This window comes from Penicillium argentinense (genome assembly GCF_028826775.1).
Source record: "Penicillium argentinense strain IBT 30761 chromosome Unknown utg000004l_segment0_segment0, whole genome shotgun sequence".
Taxonomy (NCBI): Eukaryota; Fungi; Ascomycota; class Eurotiomycetes; order Eurotiales; family Aspergillaceae; genus Penicillium; species Penicillium argentinense.
The window spans coordinates 2,442,174-2,455,463 of NW_026622663.1; the positions used below are offsets into that span (position 1 = coordinate 2,442,174).

Genomic DNA, 13,290 nt, shown 5'->3' on the forward strand with positions numbered 1-13,290 from the left:
TAGTAGAATGTAGAGTAATTAATCAGTAGCATGATGGAGGTTAATATAAATGTCGAAAATGGCAGTGTACCTGGTCTGGTCTCTCATCAAGTAGATTCTGCCTGGAGTGGTGTGGTTGTAGCGATCCCCATATTGTTGATTTGGTGCCCCACTTGCTTATCGCTATCTCCAAAATTTCGAGTGGGATGTCGACGTCAATGCAAACGTCCTCAATTTAGCCCTTCCTTTCCAAGACCCCGACTCCTTTCCATTGTCAGACGATTCGATTGTGGTGGATCGCCTTCGGTAAAAAGTTATTTTCAATTACTCGCGGCTATCTGGTCGGTCCGTACTAACGCAGTGCTGCCCCGCCAGAACATCTCGAGGAAATTCCGAGCTTCACATCGCTTCCCCGCAAGCAACGCGTTATCAACCGCAAATCCATACTTCCCAGACAAACTCCCTCGTAAAATCTTGAGCATGGCCGATCAGCCGAAAGACAAGGACCGGCGGGGCCGCGGTCACCCTCCCTCTCGGGAGGTGCAGATCTCCAAGGCAATGAGCTTGCTGCTGCGACATGCCGCCGAAAAGGAGGGCCTTAAGATGAACGCTCAGGGGTATGCGAATGTGGCAGACGTGGTACGTGATCTCTGACTGCTCTGCAGTAGCTCTTTATTCCGGTATTAACCAAGCACCTATTCCAGCTAGCATGGAGGAAACTCAAGTCCCTCAAAGTCACATTCGACGAAGTGCGTCACGCCGTGGCATCCTCCGACAAGAAGCGCTTTGCTCTCCTCCACATTCCTTCCGCCCAACCGACCGAGTCTACAACAAAAGCGACAACCACACCTGCCACGGCACCGGGGTCGGGCCACGGGGACGCAGAACTGGCAGCAAACGATGGCCAACCTCCGGCGTCGGCCCTAGACGCGCCCGAGTCGAGCGAAGATCAACAGAATGCGACAGAGCAGGCCTTGTCTGTCACCGACATCAACCCGTTCAATTTCCTCATCCGCGCGACTCAAGGCCACAGTATTAAATGCGTTGAAGCGGCATCCTTCCTCGAACCGCTCTCTCTAGCAGATGAATCCAAGCTTCCGGAGACTGTGGTCCACGGTACATTCCACGGTGCATGGCCTGCTATCCTGCAGTCAGGTGGGCTACAGTGCATGAGGCGTAATCATGTCCATTTCGCCACAGGGCCATCCCTAGAGTCCGTTCTAGCGGCGCAGCAACACCGGAATAAAGGCCAAGAAAAAGATGGAAAGGACCAAAATCAGGTCATTTCAGGTATGCGGCAGGATGCACAGGTTCTGATTTATTTGAATTTGCGCAAGGCACTCGCAGCTGGATGTCCATTTTGGCGCAGTGAGAATGGTGTTATCCTGAGTGAAGGCCTGCCTGTTCCTAAGGGCAAGGAAGATTCCAACGGACAACCAGTGAAGAATGTCTCTGTTGATTTCTTCGATGTGGTGGTTGAGCGCAAGGCTGGCTTGGGGAAGATCTGGGAACGTGGGGAGGAACTACAGGAACTACCAGCGCATCTGGCTCAGAAGGGAAATTCCAAGGGTACTAGACGATGATCAAAGCACCGTGCTACATAACTTGCATAGTTCTCCTGCATAGCCGAGGCGATCAAAACTAAATATCATTACAGTATACTAACTTGGGCACTCAATCTTAACGTATCCTAGAATACTTCTTAGCCGATCCGTGCAACGAGGCGCATTGCTTTCTACATTTGGTATTCATACATTTGGCGTCAACGACGATTGGCGCATTCGACTAGCGTCTCGAGATCTGACTAAATCTAACCATCGAGCCGCACGAATATGCAGCCGGGTCCAGCTCAGGCGCGATCTTTTTCGAGCCAGCGCATCGGATGACGCGCTCATCGCCGAGCCGCAATGCGGTTGGTTGTGGTCGCCTAATGAGGTCAACCATAGGCCGATCGGTCGATTGCGGGGAAGCAGCCGACGAATTGCGGGGAGAGGCTGTCTGCACTGCCAGCTTTATTCGGAGCCGTACCATAGAGCACCTTGCAATGTCCTGCCTTACAACGCAGGGTATGGTCAGCTGCGCACCGGCCTGATCCGCATCTGTTGGATCCGCGGTGTCCCGAGGCGACAGTCATGAAACAGCCGACCGCATGGTTTACTGTTCCTCGTACTCCTGCCATGGCTTTTGGACAGAGTCAGCAATCGTACCATAGTACTACTAAGCTGTTCACGTCTGAAACAGTCTATGAGAACCATGGTAATTCGCATCTTGTCCCGAATATTGTATACGTATTTCCCTCGCGTGATTGAATGGTTTTTGGTAGTCGACTATAATTAGTATTCTTTAACTATGGAACAGCCTTGGGGTTGGTTAAGGCCCTTTTTTCCCATAGTTGCTGCTGCATAGATTGTAGGCCTTCTACCTGATGCAAGTATACGCGGGGCTCAGCCTCTCCATGTGGTTTTGGTTACCATTATCATAGGCTGATATGCTGAGACAGTCCCAGCATGCGCTACCTCCCGACGTCACCATATTCGTATTCCCGTAAGGCCATCCGCATGAATGTCGAGAAGGTATAGAAAGTATTACTAAATTTATCACACAGGGCCTCAATAAGCATCATGGCAGATGCTCTCGAAAGTTATAAGAAGGCCCATCATCTCCTAAAGAATCATCGTTCAACAACACAAGTAATCACAACAATCATTAATCAGCCCAACCATCTTCAAAAACATTTTGAACAACTTTCCCATTTCCAAAATGAAGTTCTCCGAGATCATCATCTTCTCCGCTGCCGTCGCTACTGCCAGCGCCGGCCCCATGAAGCGTTCCGCCGGCAATGAGCCCGTAGACATCACCTTCATCGCGCCCGATGCTCAGTTCACCCAGAGCTTCCCTACCGACGGTTCCAGCGTCGATATCAGTATGACCTAGCCTGCTTATAAATTACAGTATAGCATGAAAACTAACGAGTAATTCCAGCAAACCCCCTGAGCATCTCGCACATCTCCTCCAGCACCGACGGTGTGACCTGCACCTTCGAGGGTATCGACCAGGGCGAGACCACCGTGACTGGCGCCCAGTACGTCGACGTTGGACCTCCTCAGACCCAAGTCTCCGGCCACTGCACCAAGCTCTGGCGCCGTGACGCCCAACCCCAGCGCCGCGGTAGCGTCACTGTGGACTTCATCGGTGCTGCCGATGCCCACTTCGAGCAGACCTTCCCCACCGATGGCACCTCCACAGTTATCTGTACGTTTCTCTTGCACCCCAACTTTCTGAACGAGTCAAAAGACTAATTTTCACAGCCAACGTCCTAAGCATCTCCCACATTGAGATCGATGTCAGTGGTGTGCACTGCACCTTCAACGGTGTCGACAAGTCGGTCACCGATGTCTATGGACCCGGCACTGTTGATGTTGGTCCTCCCCAGACTCAGGTCGAGGGGCGCTGTTGGGCTTAGATTATTTCATGGGATCATTTCTTGTGAATTTTAATCTCTTTCAACACTTATGAGATCTGTTGTTTCGGACTGGAACTTTTCATTATATTCGGAATAGAGAGGGGCTTGGGACGATTTGGACGAGTGGGAGGAAAGAATCTGGGAAGCATAATAGAGCTTTGACCACTCCTTAAACGCTGCTGATATGGCACTCAGTGCTACTGCGAGATTGAATACAAATTTCCTTCTTTATACTCAAGCTAAGCGTCTACGATAGTTGAAGATTCGCCAGGGTTATGCTTGAAATATTCGACATTAACTGATCTTATTACTGATAATTACAAGTAAATTAGAAACGAAGGAAGTATCTGTACTGACAAAAATCGTTAATTTCTCTTCTTATTTTCTTTGAATCGACTCTGATATTCTTTTGCTAATTGGTCAGCAAAGGGCATTTAATCTAGCGAAAACCGGCCCTAATTCAGCTGTTACGAAATCAGCATAACAAAGAAACACATTAAAGCTTACGACTATCCACTAGGGTAGAAGCCACAGTGCCAAGCGAGCCATGAAGGCGCCTCCTCCGATCCAATACTTGCCGGTCGAGTTCTTCTCAACTTGGCGTATGACATCATTTGCGAATTCTTCAGGACTAATACTGTATGGTATCTTTTCTGGTTGCTTTTCGATAATGCATTTGATGATATTGGTAGTCTGAGCCTTCTGCTAGCTCCAGGACCGGGGTATTGGACAAGTATGTGCAGACGCCGCCCGTGAGAAGTGTGAGAACACGCACTCCCAGAGGTGCCATCTCGAGACACAAAACTTCACTGGCTCAGATGAGAGCGGTCTTTGTTGCCTGGTATATACCTGTATAGACGTGTCAATGTATTCCTAAATGGAAAAACGACTTTCTCCAAAATTCTGCGTAGATAACATACCAATGAATGGAATAGGAAACGACCACCAACAGACGAATTATTAACGGTACAACCTCCAGCTTCCACCAAAATGGGTCTAATCACCTGAACCATCTCAAAAACAGAAAAGAAATTGAGATCGAAAAGCTCCTTCGCCTGGCTTATCGAGGTGTCCAGACAGGGCATCTCCAATCCAAGGCCAGCATTGTTGATCAAAACGTCGAGCTTTCCGCCTATTTGCTTGCGGACAATCTCGGCAGCTGCAGCGATCGACTCGGACGATGTCACATCGAGCGCGAGCACTGTAGCAGCGAGTGGGCTATTGCAAAGACATGGTAACCCTTGTTTGTGAAGACACCGGCAAGGGCGGCGCCACCGCTTAAACAGCCGGTAATCAAGCAATTTTTACAGGCGATGGTCATCGTATAAAACTTCAAACAGATCCAAATCTATATAAAGTGAATAAACGGCATCTACTAGTAATTTATCCATACCAAGGACGTCCTAAGACTTATATAGGGAGCGCATTCTTGCAAGCAGACTCTATAGATCTCATTAATCGCGATCTCCAGTGCATTCTAAACGCTGATTAACTACAAAATACGGCGATCTGGCCGGCAGCTCCCTCACCACGGCCACCGCGACTGCAATCCTCATCTCATACTCTCTCAATCCTCAAGTCCGTTAACCCCAGCAACCCCGGCAATGTGGGAGTATGCTGGTCCGACGCACTAAATCATGCGTTCACTATCGCAGAACCGAGTCGAAATGCTCATTGGTGACTCGTGCGAGCGTTGCGCCAGCCACCGTCACGACTGTCACTATACCGTTATTCAGCCCCGCTCCGTCTTGAAAATCGATGGACCGAGGGGTTTCAAACCTATTAGGCCTGCACGAGATCCATATAACCCCGGACCTAATGAGGGAACCGGTGCGGCTGAGGCTGTAAACTTGGGGCTCTTTATTTCACCGGATTAGACATCTTGCACATCTACAAATTCAAATGAAATACAGCTTGGGCCAGAATCCGATGAGATGCTAGTGACCGAAACACGTGCACAAATGCCAGAATTGTTTACCCATTCTGTTACAACCCATCGTTCTTCAATCTGTCGGGGGCATTGGATGGGTCTTTCGTGTCTACACTGGAGGCACATACCTCGCAACCCGCCAATATCGAGCCAGCATGTTTCTCCTTTGCGGACTTTCTGGTATCCCCACGGCTTTCTACCATCCAGCCTTCTACCATAAACTCCAGAATCGATGGCTCCTCAGCTAGTCATTCGGGAGTACCCACAGTGTCCAATTCAGTCAATTCTCTTTCCAACGGCAAGGCGGCCGAACCACAGCTTTCGCAGCGAGTCAGAACCCTCCATCAAGGCTCTCTAACGACGAAGATGCTTTTCAGTCGACTCACTGATTATACTTGCATTATGGCCGATGCTAAAACGTTGCCGCCTTTTATATACCCTCCCTGCTTTCTAGCGCATGATGAATGTCCTCCAGAATCGCCTCATCGATGCTTGCCGGAACCGCTGTCTATTTGTGCCAATCTCACCCATATGTTCTAGTCCCAAATGCCGGGTAGCCAAGGCTTTGCGTGGCAGCAAATATGTACGCAACTGCGACAAATGAGCGAGGAGGTATGTTCATGATGTATCCATCTGATGTATAGCATATTCAAGAATGACCAGTACGATGGATACGACGAAGAACGGATGCTGCAGGCCTTGTAGGCCGCCATGGTATATGGTATCATGTGTGCCGCACGATAATGCCGCGTGGGTGGTTGATACATGTGAGGTTTTTGTACCCGCCAAATGCTCCTGTTTGATGAGTTTGTGTCACTGACTCGATTTCTATGTCAGAACTTCGCCGAGGGGATGATATCCGAACATGGGACTTAGACATAGATTATATATGTCTCTCCCGCGATATATAGGTCTTTGTGGAGGGCACAAGAAGGTATACCATTTCCCCCGGTACCTCTATGACCCCGGATGCCAAGTTTCTATAGAGTTGCTTGTCTTCTTTATCTATTCGACTGGCTGCTTCAGGTAGACACACAGACTCCTTCGAGAGGCGATTGTCCGGAATTCTTCGACATGGCCTTACCTTGTGTCCGCGAACTTTGGGAGGCGGCATCAAACAAAGAGTGGAAGAAGCGGTATAATGAAGAAATGGACGCGAGAAAACAGAAAGGAGAGCGAGGATTGACTGCGAGATTTGCTTTTGCTATGACAATCTTCAGCGTGTGAGGAGGATCTTACCAACCCCGGGAATCCGGGGATTGAACAGGAGCTCGCTGAATGGTGTGAGAAAGTGGATGATCTCTTGATGCTTCTGTGGATGGCAATGACGGTTGAGGGAGAGGGGCAGTCGCGAGTATAAGTAACCTGGAACTCTTAAATCTATTCAGTATATAATGGGTGATAATATAATGTAATGTTGAAACTGGTATCACACTGGTGCACAATGGAAGCATCCATCCGATCTATACCACTGTTCCATCTCCATATTTCTGTCGGAATCGTATTTCTGTCACACGGACCAGTCCTATTGGGGCCGAACGCCTCTTTGTAAGAAGGCCCAATTCGTAACCAATCTCCGATCATCGTTTGAGGACTCCAGATAATCATCCGGAATTATTCATCCGAATGAGGTAGTTAACTAGTTACCTATAACAAGTATGGTACTGTGTATAAGCAGGCTGGATATCCGACGCAGGGGATCGGAAGCGGCCCACGCCCTCTCCGATCCGAAAACAAACCGCCACCAGCCGACGTCAACCTTTGGAAGCGCAGCTGGTGACTTCCGACCACGACGGACCCAATCATGCCACCGTGCCACGATTTTGCGGGGTCGCCCTCGAATAAGCATCGACTTGTTGGTCAACGGCGTCTGGGGCATTCCGGAAATGCTGATGATCCGTGATTGCCGCTCAAGCAGCAAGTAGTTCCGTCGGATCAGGCGCGGCCACTCGCATCGTTGGCGCAGGGCCCACGCTATATATACTCGCTCGCGACAGTGTCGCAACCATTCCCCATACTCTCCTTCCCCCATCTACAGGCCGCACGGCTCACCTTCACCATGGCGACACACCGGTTCGACCCCAACTTCACCGACAATGTCATCAACTCGATGGGTCCCAAGACCTCGCCGCGTCTGCGCCAGCTCATGACCGGCCTCATTAAGCATGTGCACGACTTTGCGCGCGAGAATGAACTCACCGTGGATGAGTGGATGGCCGGGGTGAAGCTGCTGAATTGGGCGGGACAGATGAGCGACGACAAGCGGAATGAGGGGCAGCTGGTCTGCGACGTGATCGGGCTGGAGTCGTGAGAATACCTCCAGTGATGAGTTATCACAAACAAAACGGTTTCCTAATTAAATCGCAGTCTTGTCGATGAGATCACCTTCACCCTCGCCGATGAAGCCAAAGATGCGCCCACGGCGACCGCCATTCTGGGCCCATTCTTCCGCGCCGATACCCCGTACCGCGAGAACGGCGCTGATATCGTGGTCACCAAGCCCAAGGACGGTGAGATGGCCTTCATGCACGGCCGGGTGATGGATTTCGAGACGAAGACGCCGCTCGTCGGCGCGACGGTCGAGGTATGGCAGGCCTCGACGAACGGTCTGTACGAGCAGCAGGACGAGAACCAGGTGGAGTTCAACCTGCGCGGCAAGTTCAAGACTGATGCCGACGGTCGGTATTACTTCTACTGCTTGCGGCCGACACCTTACCCGGTCCCCGACGATGGTAAGACTGATCATGAGAGGATTCTACAAGAAGGCGCAAACTGACGGATGATATAGGCCCCGCCGGCAGGATGCTTCAGCTGATGGACCGCCACCCCTTCCGCCCTGCTCACATTCACATCATTGTGAGTGCTTCTTGCATAGCTAGCTATGACTTTAATGACCATTGCTGACTTCCGAATAGGCTACTCATGATGGCTACCGCCCTCTGACAACCCAGATCTTTGACCGCAAAGACAAGTACCTGGACAACGACTCTGTATTCGCTGTCAAGGACTCACTGGTCGTGGACTTTGTCGAGCGCAAGGATGACCCTCAAGCTGGTCTAGAGCTCAACTATGATGTCAAGCTCGTGGCTGACGCGAAATAAAGTGCATATCGGGTGTAATTCGTTTCCTTGGAATTCTGTCATATTTATGGTCGAAGCGTTCTCCGTACATAATTTGAATAAGATTCATGAAAAAAGTATCACAAGTTCCATGTATCATCACACCATTCCTATCCCAGTCTGGATTTAAACTAATCATAAACTTAGATATGACGGTACTTGATATTCATTGGTTCTGAAGGCCTGGTTTGTATAGCGTAGTCGCTGCTCAACCTGTACTAGTACACTACTAGTGTAGCTGCAATTAAACAGAAATTCCCGCCGCAAACTTGGCAATCAACTCGCCAACCTCATCCCCAGCCTCAATACAATGCCAATGACCGACACCCTTCAACACCTCAAGCGACTTACTCTGGCTAGAAACATGAGCGAAGATATGCTGACATCCCTCCATAGACGCCGACTTATCCTCCTCACCCGCAATAAGCAGGAACGGTGCCGTAATCGCCGCATAATCAGACGGCCTCGCAGACGCAATCGCGCGACAAAGCGCCGCATATCCCTTGGGGTCCTGCCCCGAGACCAGCTCCCGAATGAACGCCTTTTGAAGCGCGGTGCTGCGGGAGCCGACGGCCGCGAAAGGAATAGTATTCGCCATTGGCTCCATGCCAGCTGGATTGAGATCAGTTAGCACCTTGTCGACATAGCCAAGGCTCTACAGTCTCAAGGGGGATGACAAGGTCAGGGACATACCGTCCAGAACCGTCTCGGCTCGCTTGCCCATCACCGTCACCAGCATCTCCGAAGGATGTGTCGGCCCAATGGCGACGATACCTTGGACACGATCGGCATACCGCGATCCAAGCTCGGTCACCACGAGCCCGCCCATCGAGTGCCCGACGGCAATCGCCTTGGGGACTTTCATCGCGTCCAACACGCTAATGACATCGTCTGCGATGCTGGGAATTGAGATGGCATCATTGGTGTATGGTGAGCGGGCGGCGCCGTATGTGTCGAGGGTGATGCAGCGGTGCTTCTCTGAGAGACGCGGAGTCACGGGGTAGTAGTAATTCTGTGAGGAGCCCAGCCCGTGGATGAAGACGAAGGTGTGGCCGTTTGTCGGGGCGCCGTCCGGGTGGGAGTCGGCGTAGTTGAGACGGTGGGTGTTGGCTTGGACGAAAGGCATCTTTAGTCTTGATTTTCGGATGAGGATGTGAATTTCCCCCAAGAAATAATGAATCGAGTCGGTAGGTGTAGAGCGCAAATTCCCTCGAATGGAGACCGAACTATACCTTAGGCTATGCTCAAGTGGCCGCGGCTGGAGCGATTATCGTCATTGCCGATAAGGCCGGCGCCCTGGTTTTCATTTGTTCATCTGACTTGTCGGTTCTTCTCTCGTTTTCTCTGCAGGGTCCGCTTTATCCGTCGGGATTAACGTATTCGATCAGCTCGCACTACCCCCTACACTGCCAAGCGCAAAGCCGAATGAGGGGCACCGTATGGCGGTATCCGATGAGGGCGGATGCGCCCCTCCGACCGTCGGCTCGCAGCCGATCATATCGAAATGCCCCGAGACTTTTCCAGTTAGCTCCATTTCGGGGGCTTTACTTTATCAGTCGCAAGTTTTCGATGGCGTACAAATTGAATACCAAAAAATGCAAATAGTCTGAACACTTGAAAATAACGTGGCATTTGATTGGAAGATTCATGTGAGCCTCATCTACTGGTCCGAATGGGCATAAACCTCTCCAGGAGAAGCTGGGGTATCGATTTCATGTATGGCATGGCACAATGATTTCACGTGCAGACAGCTATTATAAACCAGCCAAAGTATGGACAGCCAATAGTGTGAGCGAGACAATTGTAATGCTCTATCCAAAGACCAAATGTGGTCGACGGAATGCAAGATGAAATGGCAAAGCGATGGTCTGCGAACCGGTCTAAAAGAGCTCGCTGAATGGATCGCCGGTCCCGCGCGCAAAGACTTCCTCGAGGTAGTCCGCAGTGTCGTCGTAGAAGGAACTTCCAGTTGAAAGCAACGGGGGCGCTGTTGGCTTGGGACAAATGCTCGAGGGCGGATGCAAGGCAGCGGCGGGTTTGGAGGGTGAATGTAAATGGTTCTTCTGTCTATCATTCTGTGCAAAGGACGAGGCCGTAACCGTATCGGCTGCTTGGATGAGGTTCGCATCGTCAAATGCCGAGCAGTCTGAGAATTCGTCATCGTCTCGATCATTATCTTGTGCTAATGGTACATTTGAAGTGCCATTTGCAGTCCCACCGACTATATCCTTGTCCGGGATGCCTGCATCCTGGAGGCAATAAAGGTCATTCTGCAATTCTTCATCCCAATCATCAAATTGATCGGTGTCGCCGCCATCATCGTTCTCGGCGTCATTCACAGTGGTCTCTTGCAATGCGGTCGCCCTCTTGAGACAAGGTGAATCGTTTTCCAATTCTTTGTCCAAATCATCGAACAGATCCATGTCGCTGCCACCGTCATCCTTGATACCATTTACAATGGCTGCTTGGAGTATAGGCTCCTTCTGAATAGAAGATAGGTCCTTTTCCAATCCTTCGTCGAAACCATCAATTGAGCCAGTGTTTTTGGTAGTATCGTTATTATTGTCCTCTCCAGTGTGTTCTTGGGGTATTGACGCCTCCTGGAATTCGGATAGATCTTTCTCTAATTCCGCATTCGATGCGTCCGGTCCTTCTGAGTCTGCCTCCGTGTCTGCCTCCGTGTCTCCTGCCAAATTTTCGGTATCAGTGTCGGTATCGATTTTATCCTGAGGTGAATCCGGCGCTGGTTCAGGGGCAAGTGGGGGTTTTCGGGCGAGTCCCAAGAAGTTCGACAGCAGTGGTTGACTGGCAGGGATCTTCGCTGCATTAGGGTCGGGCAGGCCAAGACGTTTTCTTTCCCGCTCCTGCTCCTCCCTTTTCTTCTTGTTTGCGATTCGTTTCTTCTCTTTTTCGCGTATGGCTTTGGCTCTGCGGCTGAGTTCCTCTTCGCGTTCCATGCGCTTGAGCTCAGCAGCGGTGAACTTCTTCACTTTGTTGCTGCGTTGGTACCGGCGCCGAACGGTGCTGGACTTTTCGATGATGATACGGCGAGGCTCGTCCGGCATGGTGAAGGCAACCGTTAAGGCGACTGCCTGCCGATTGTGCGGTCATGAGGTACGCGATTTGTCGGTCGTGGAGTTGATGTTTGCTTCGGTTCGAGTGGTTTGTTGCTCGGCGGGGATAACGTTGTGCCGAGATCAACAGACTGCCCCTTTAGGGTCCTCCGCCTAGGAAATCAGCTGACAAGTACACCACATCAATGCCGCCTGGCACTAGGGGTCTATTTCTATATCTATCAAATGTCTAACGAAGCTATTTACAACGGTCCCAGTGCACGTATTTACAGCTTGCAGTCGCGGACTGGGTCCCAAGACACGGGCGAATACTCGTTCAGCGTCAAATTCGCCATGTCCTCCGCCGACAGGGTGAAATCGAAAATCTGCGCGTTCTCCAGGATGCGCGAGTCGGTAACAGACTTGGGAAGAGGAATATATCCCTAACCAATCGTCAGTTCTCCCATCTACCAGCATAAGCGATATCTGGTAATATGGCCATTCACGTACCTTCTGCAGACTCCAACGGACCAGAATCTGAGCGGGGCTCTTGCCATGCTTCTGCGACAACTTCTGAAGAACGGGATCCTTCATACGAGTTCCCTGCACCAGAGGCGCATACGCCTGGATAATGACATAGCGCTTCTGCAGCCACGCCACAATATCATCCCGCGGACACCAAGGGTGGATCTCATACTGGGCAACGGAAATCTCACCACCACCTCCGTTTTTGATGTACTCTTCCAGCTCGTCGAGATGCTGGACGCTGTAGTTGGAAACACCAAGCGACCGAATGTAGCCCGCCTTCTGGGCCTCGACCAGAGCACGCCATGTACCCAGTCGGCTCTCCTTACCGCCGTAGGGTGCGTGGACCAGCATCCTGGTGAAATCGTCAGCTTATATTCCACACTTTTCCCAAATGCGATAGGTCGAATTCACATACAGGTCAATGTAGCCAATGTTAGCGGCAGTAATACTCTCTGCAATAGCCTGCTTCGCCTTCTCGTAGCCCATGCTGGTGCTGGGGACCTTGCTCGTGTAGAAGATCTGCGACCGGTGAAGTCCGGAGTTGCGAATAGCGTTACAGCTCTCCGCTTCATTTTGGTACATTTTGGCGCAGTCGATCTGAAAAGGTCGTCAGCCGGAACATTCGTACCCTTATTCGCTTGCGCGCAACACTTACATGGCGGTAGCCCAGCTCCAGGGCCTTGAGGACCACTTTCTCGGTGACATCAGCAGGACTAATATAGAATAGAGTCAGAGGATGCCAGCAATGAATCACAGAGTGGAATTGCAATGTGGCGACTTACGTCTTGTAAACCTGGCAAAGCGGGGTGAAATGTTAACTTTGGATCAGACGACACGCCAGGCGCGGGGGCACCTACGCCAAAGCCAACCCTGGGGATGTAGTGGCCCGAGGTCAGCTGGTATGTAGACTGAAGAGAAAGCCCGGCCATATTTGCGGTTCTGGTAATCAAACAGGGGTGCAAAGCAAGGTACCGGCCGTAAGTAGAATGTTGGAGGTGCAACCTTAACGTAATCTGATCGCACTGATTGATAAAAATTGACGGCCCACTTCGGCTACTTTCGCGCCGAGTCTCTCCTTTCCCATTAATTACTTGGTCACCTTCAGGGGAAGGCTCGGTACGACCTTCAGATTCGAGCGAATGTTCGCTTATTTTTTTGATGGCGACCGTGCGAATATGATTGGAACGGATTCATTGTCGGCTTCTGGTCAACATGCGT

The 13,290-nt window shown here is 50.9% G+C and overlaps 6 protein-coding genes across 6 annotated transcripts; 3 read left to right on the plus strand and 3 right to left on the minus strand.

Annotated features, from left to right (window-relative positions):
* Window positions 1-459: 459 nt before the first annotated feature.
* Window positions 460-1,562, plus strand: N7532_003816 (tRNA 2'-phosphotransferase; the record flags this gene model as incomplete). Its single annotated transcript, XM_056616310.1, has 2 exons — window positions 460-618; window positions 684-1,562. 2 exons carry the CDS (start codon window positions 460-462, stop codon window positions 1,560-1,562), a joined length of 1,038 nt encoding a protein of 345 aa, XP_056476667.1.
* A 1,177-nt stretch (window positions 1,563-2,739) lies between these two features.
* On the plus strand, window positions 2,740-3,442 carry N7532_003817 (uncharacterized protein; the record flags this gene model as incomplete). The annotated part of the gene is made up of 3 exons (XM_056616311.1): window positions 2,740-2,902; window positions 2,962-3,231; window positions 3,288-3,442. 3 exons carry the CDS (start codon window positions 2,740-2,742, stop codon window positions 3,440-3,442), a joined length of 588 nt encoding a protein of 195 aa, XP_056476668.1.
* Window positions 3,443-7,431: 3,989 nt separating this feature from the next.
* Window positions 7,432-8,473, plus strand: N7532_003818 (intradiol ring-cleavage dioxygenase; the record flags this gene model as incomplete). Its single annotated transcript, XM_056616312.1, has 4 exons — window positions 7,432-7,679; window positions 7,740-8,104; window positions 8,161-8,228; window positions 8,288-8,473. The coding sequence occupies 4 exons, from the start codon at window positions 7,432-7,434 to the stop codon at window positions 8,471-8,473; spliced, it is 867 nt and encodes a 288-aa protein (XP_056476669.1).
* A 262-nt stretch (window positions 8,474-8,735) lies between these two features.
* On the minus strand, window positions 8,736-9,617 carry N7532_003819 (alpha/beta fold hydrolase; the record flags this gene model as incomplete). Its single annotated transcript, XM_056616313.1, has 2 exons — window positions 8,736-9,103; window positions 9,185-9,617. The coding sequence occupies 2 exons, from the start codon at window positions 9,615-9,617 to the stop codon at window positions 8,736-8,738; spliced, it is 801 nt and encodes a 266-aa protein (XP_056476670.1).
* A 754-nt stretch (window positions 9,618-10,371) lies between these two features.
* N7532_003820 (uncharacterized protein) lies at window positions 10,372-11,556 on the minus strand (the record flags this gene model as incomplete). The annotated part of the gene is made up of 1 exon (XM_056616314.1): window positions 10,372-11,556. One exon carries the CDS (start codon window positions 11,554-11,556, stop codon window positions 10,372-10,374), a length of 1,185 nt encoding a protein of 394 aa, XP_056476671.1.
* A 275-nt stretch (window positions 11,557-11,831) lies between these two features.
* Window positions 11,832-13,001, minus strand: N7532_003821 (aldo/keto reductase family protein; the record flags this gene model as incomplete). The annotated part of the gene is made up of 6 exons (XM_056616315.1): window positions 11,832-11,987; window positions 12,055-12,424; window positions 12,488-12,669; window positions 12,728-12,785; window positions 12,855-12,865; window positions 12,930-13,001. 6 exons carry the CDS (start codon window positions 12,999-13,001, stop codon window positions 11,832-11,834), a joined length of 849 nt encoding a protein of 282 aa, XP_056476672.1.
* Between the last annotated feature and the right edge of the window lie 289 nt (window positions 13,002-13,290).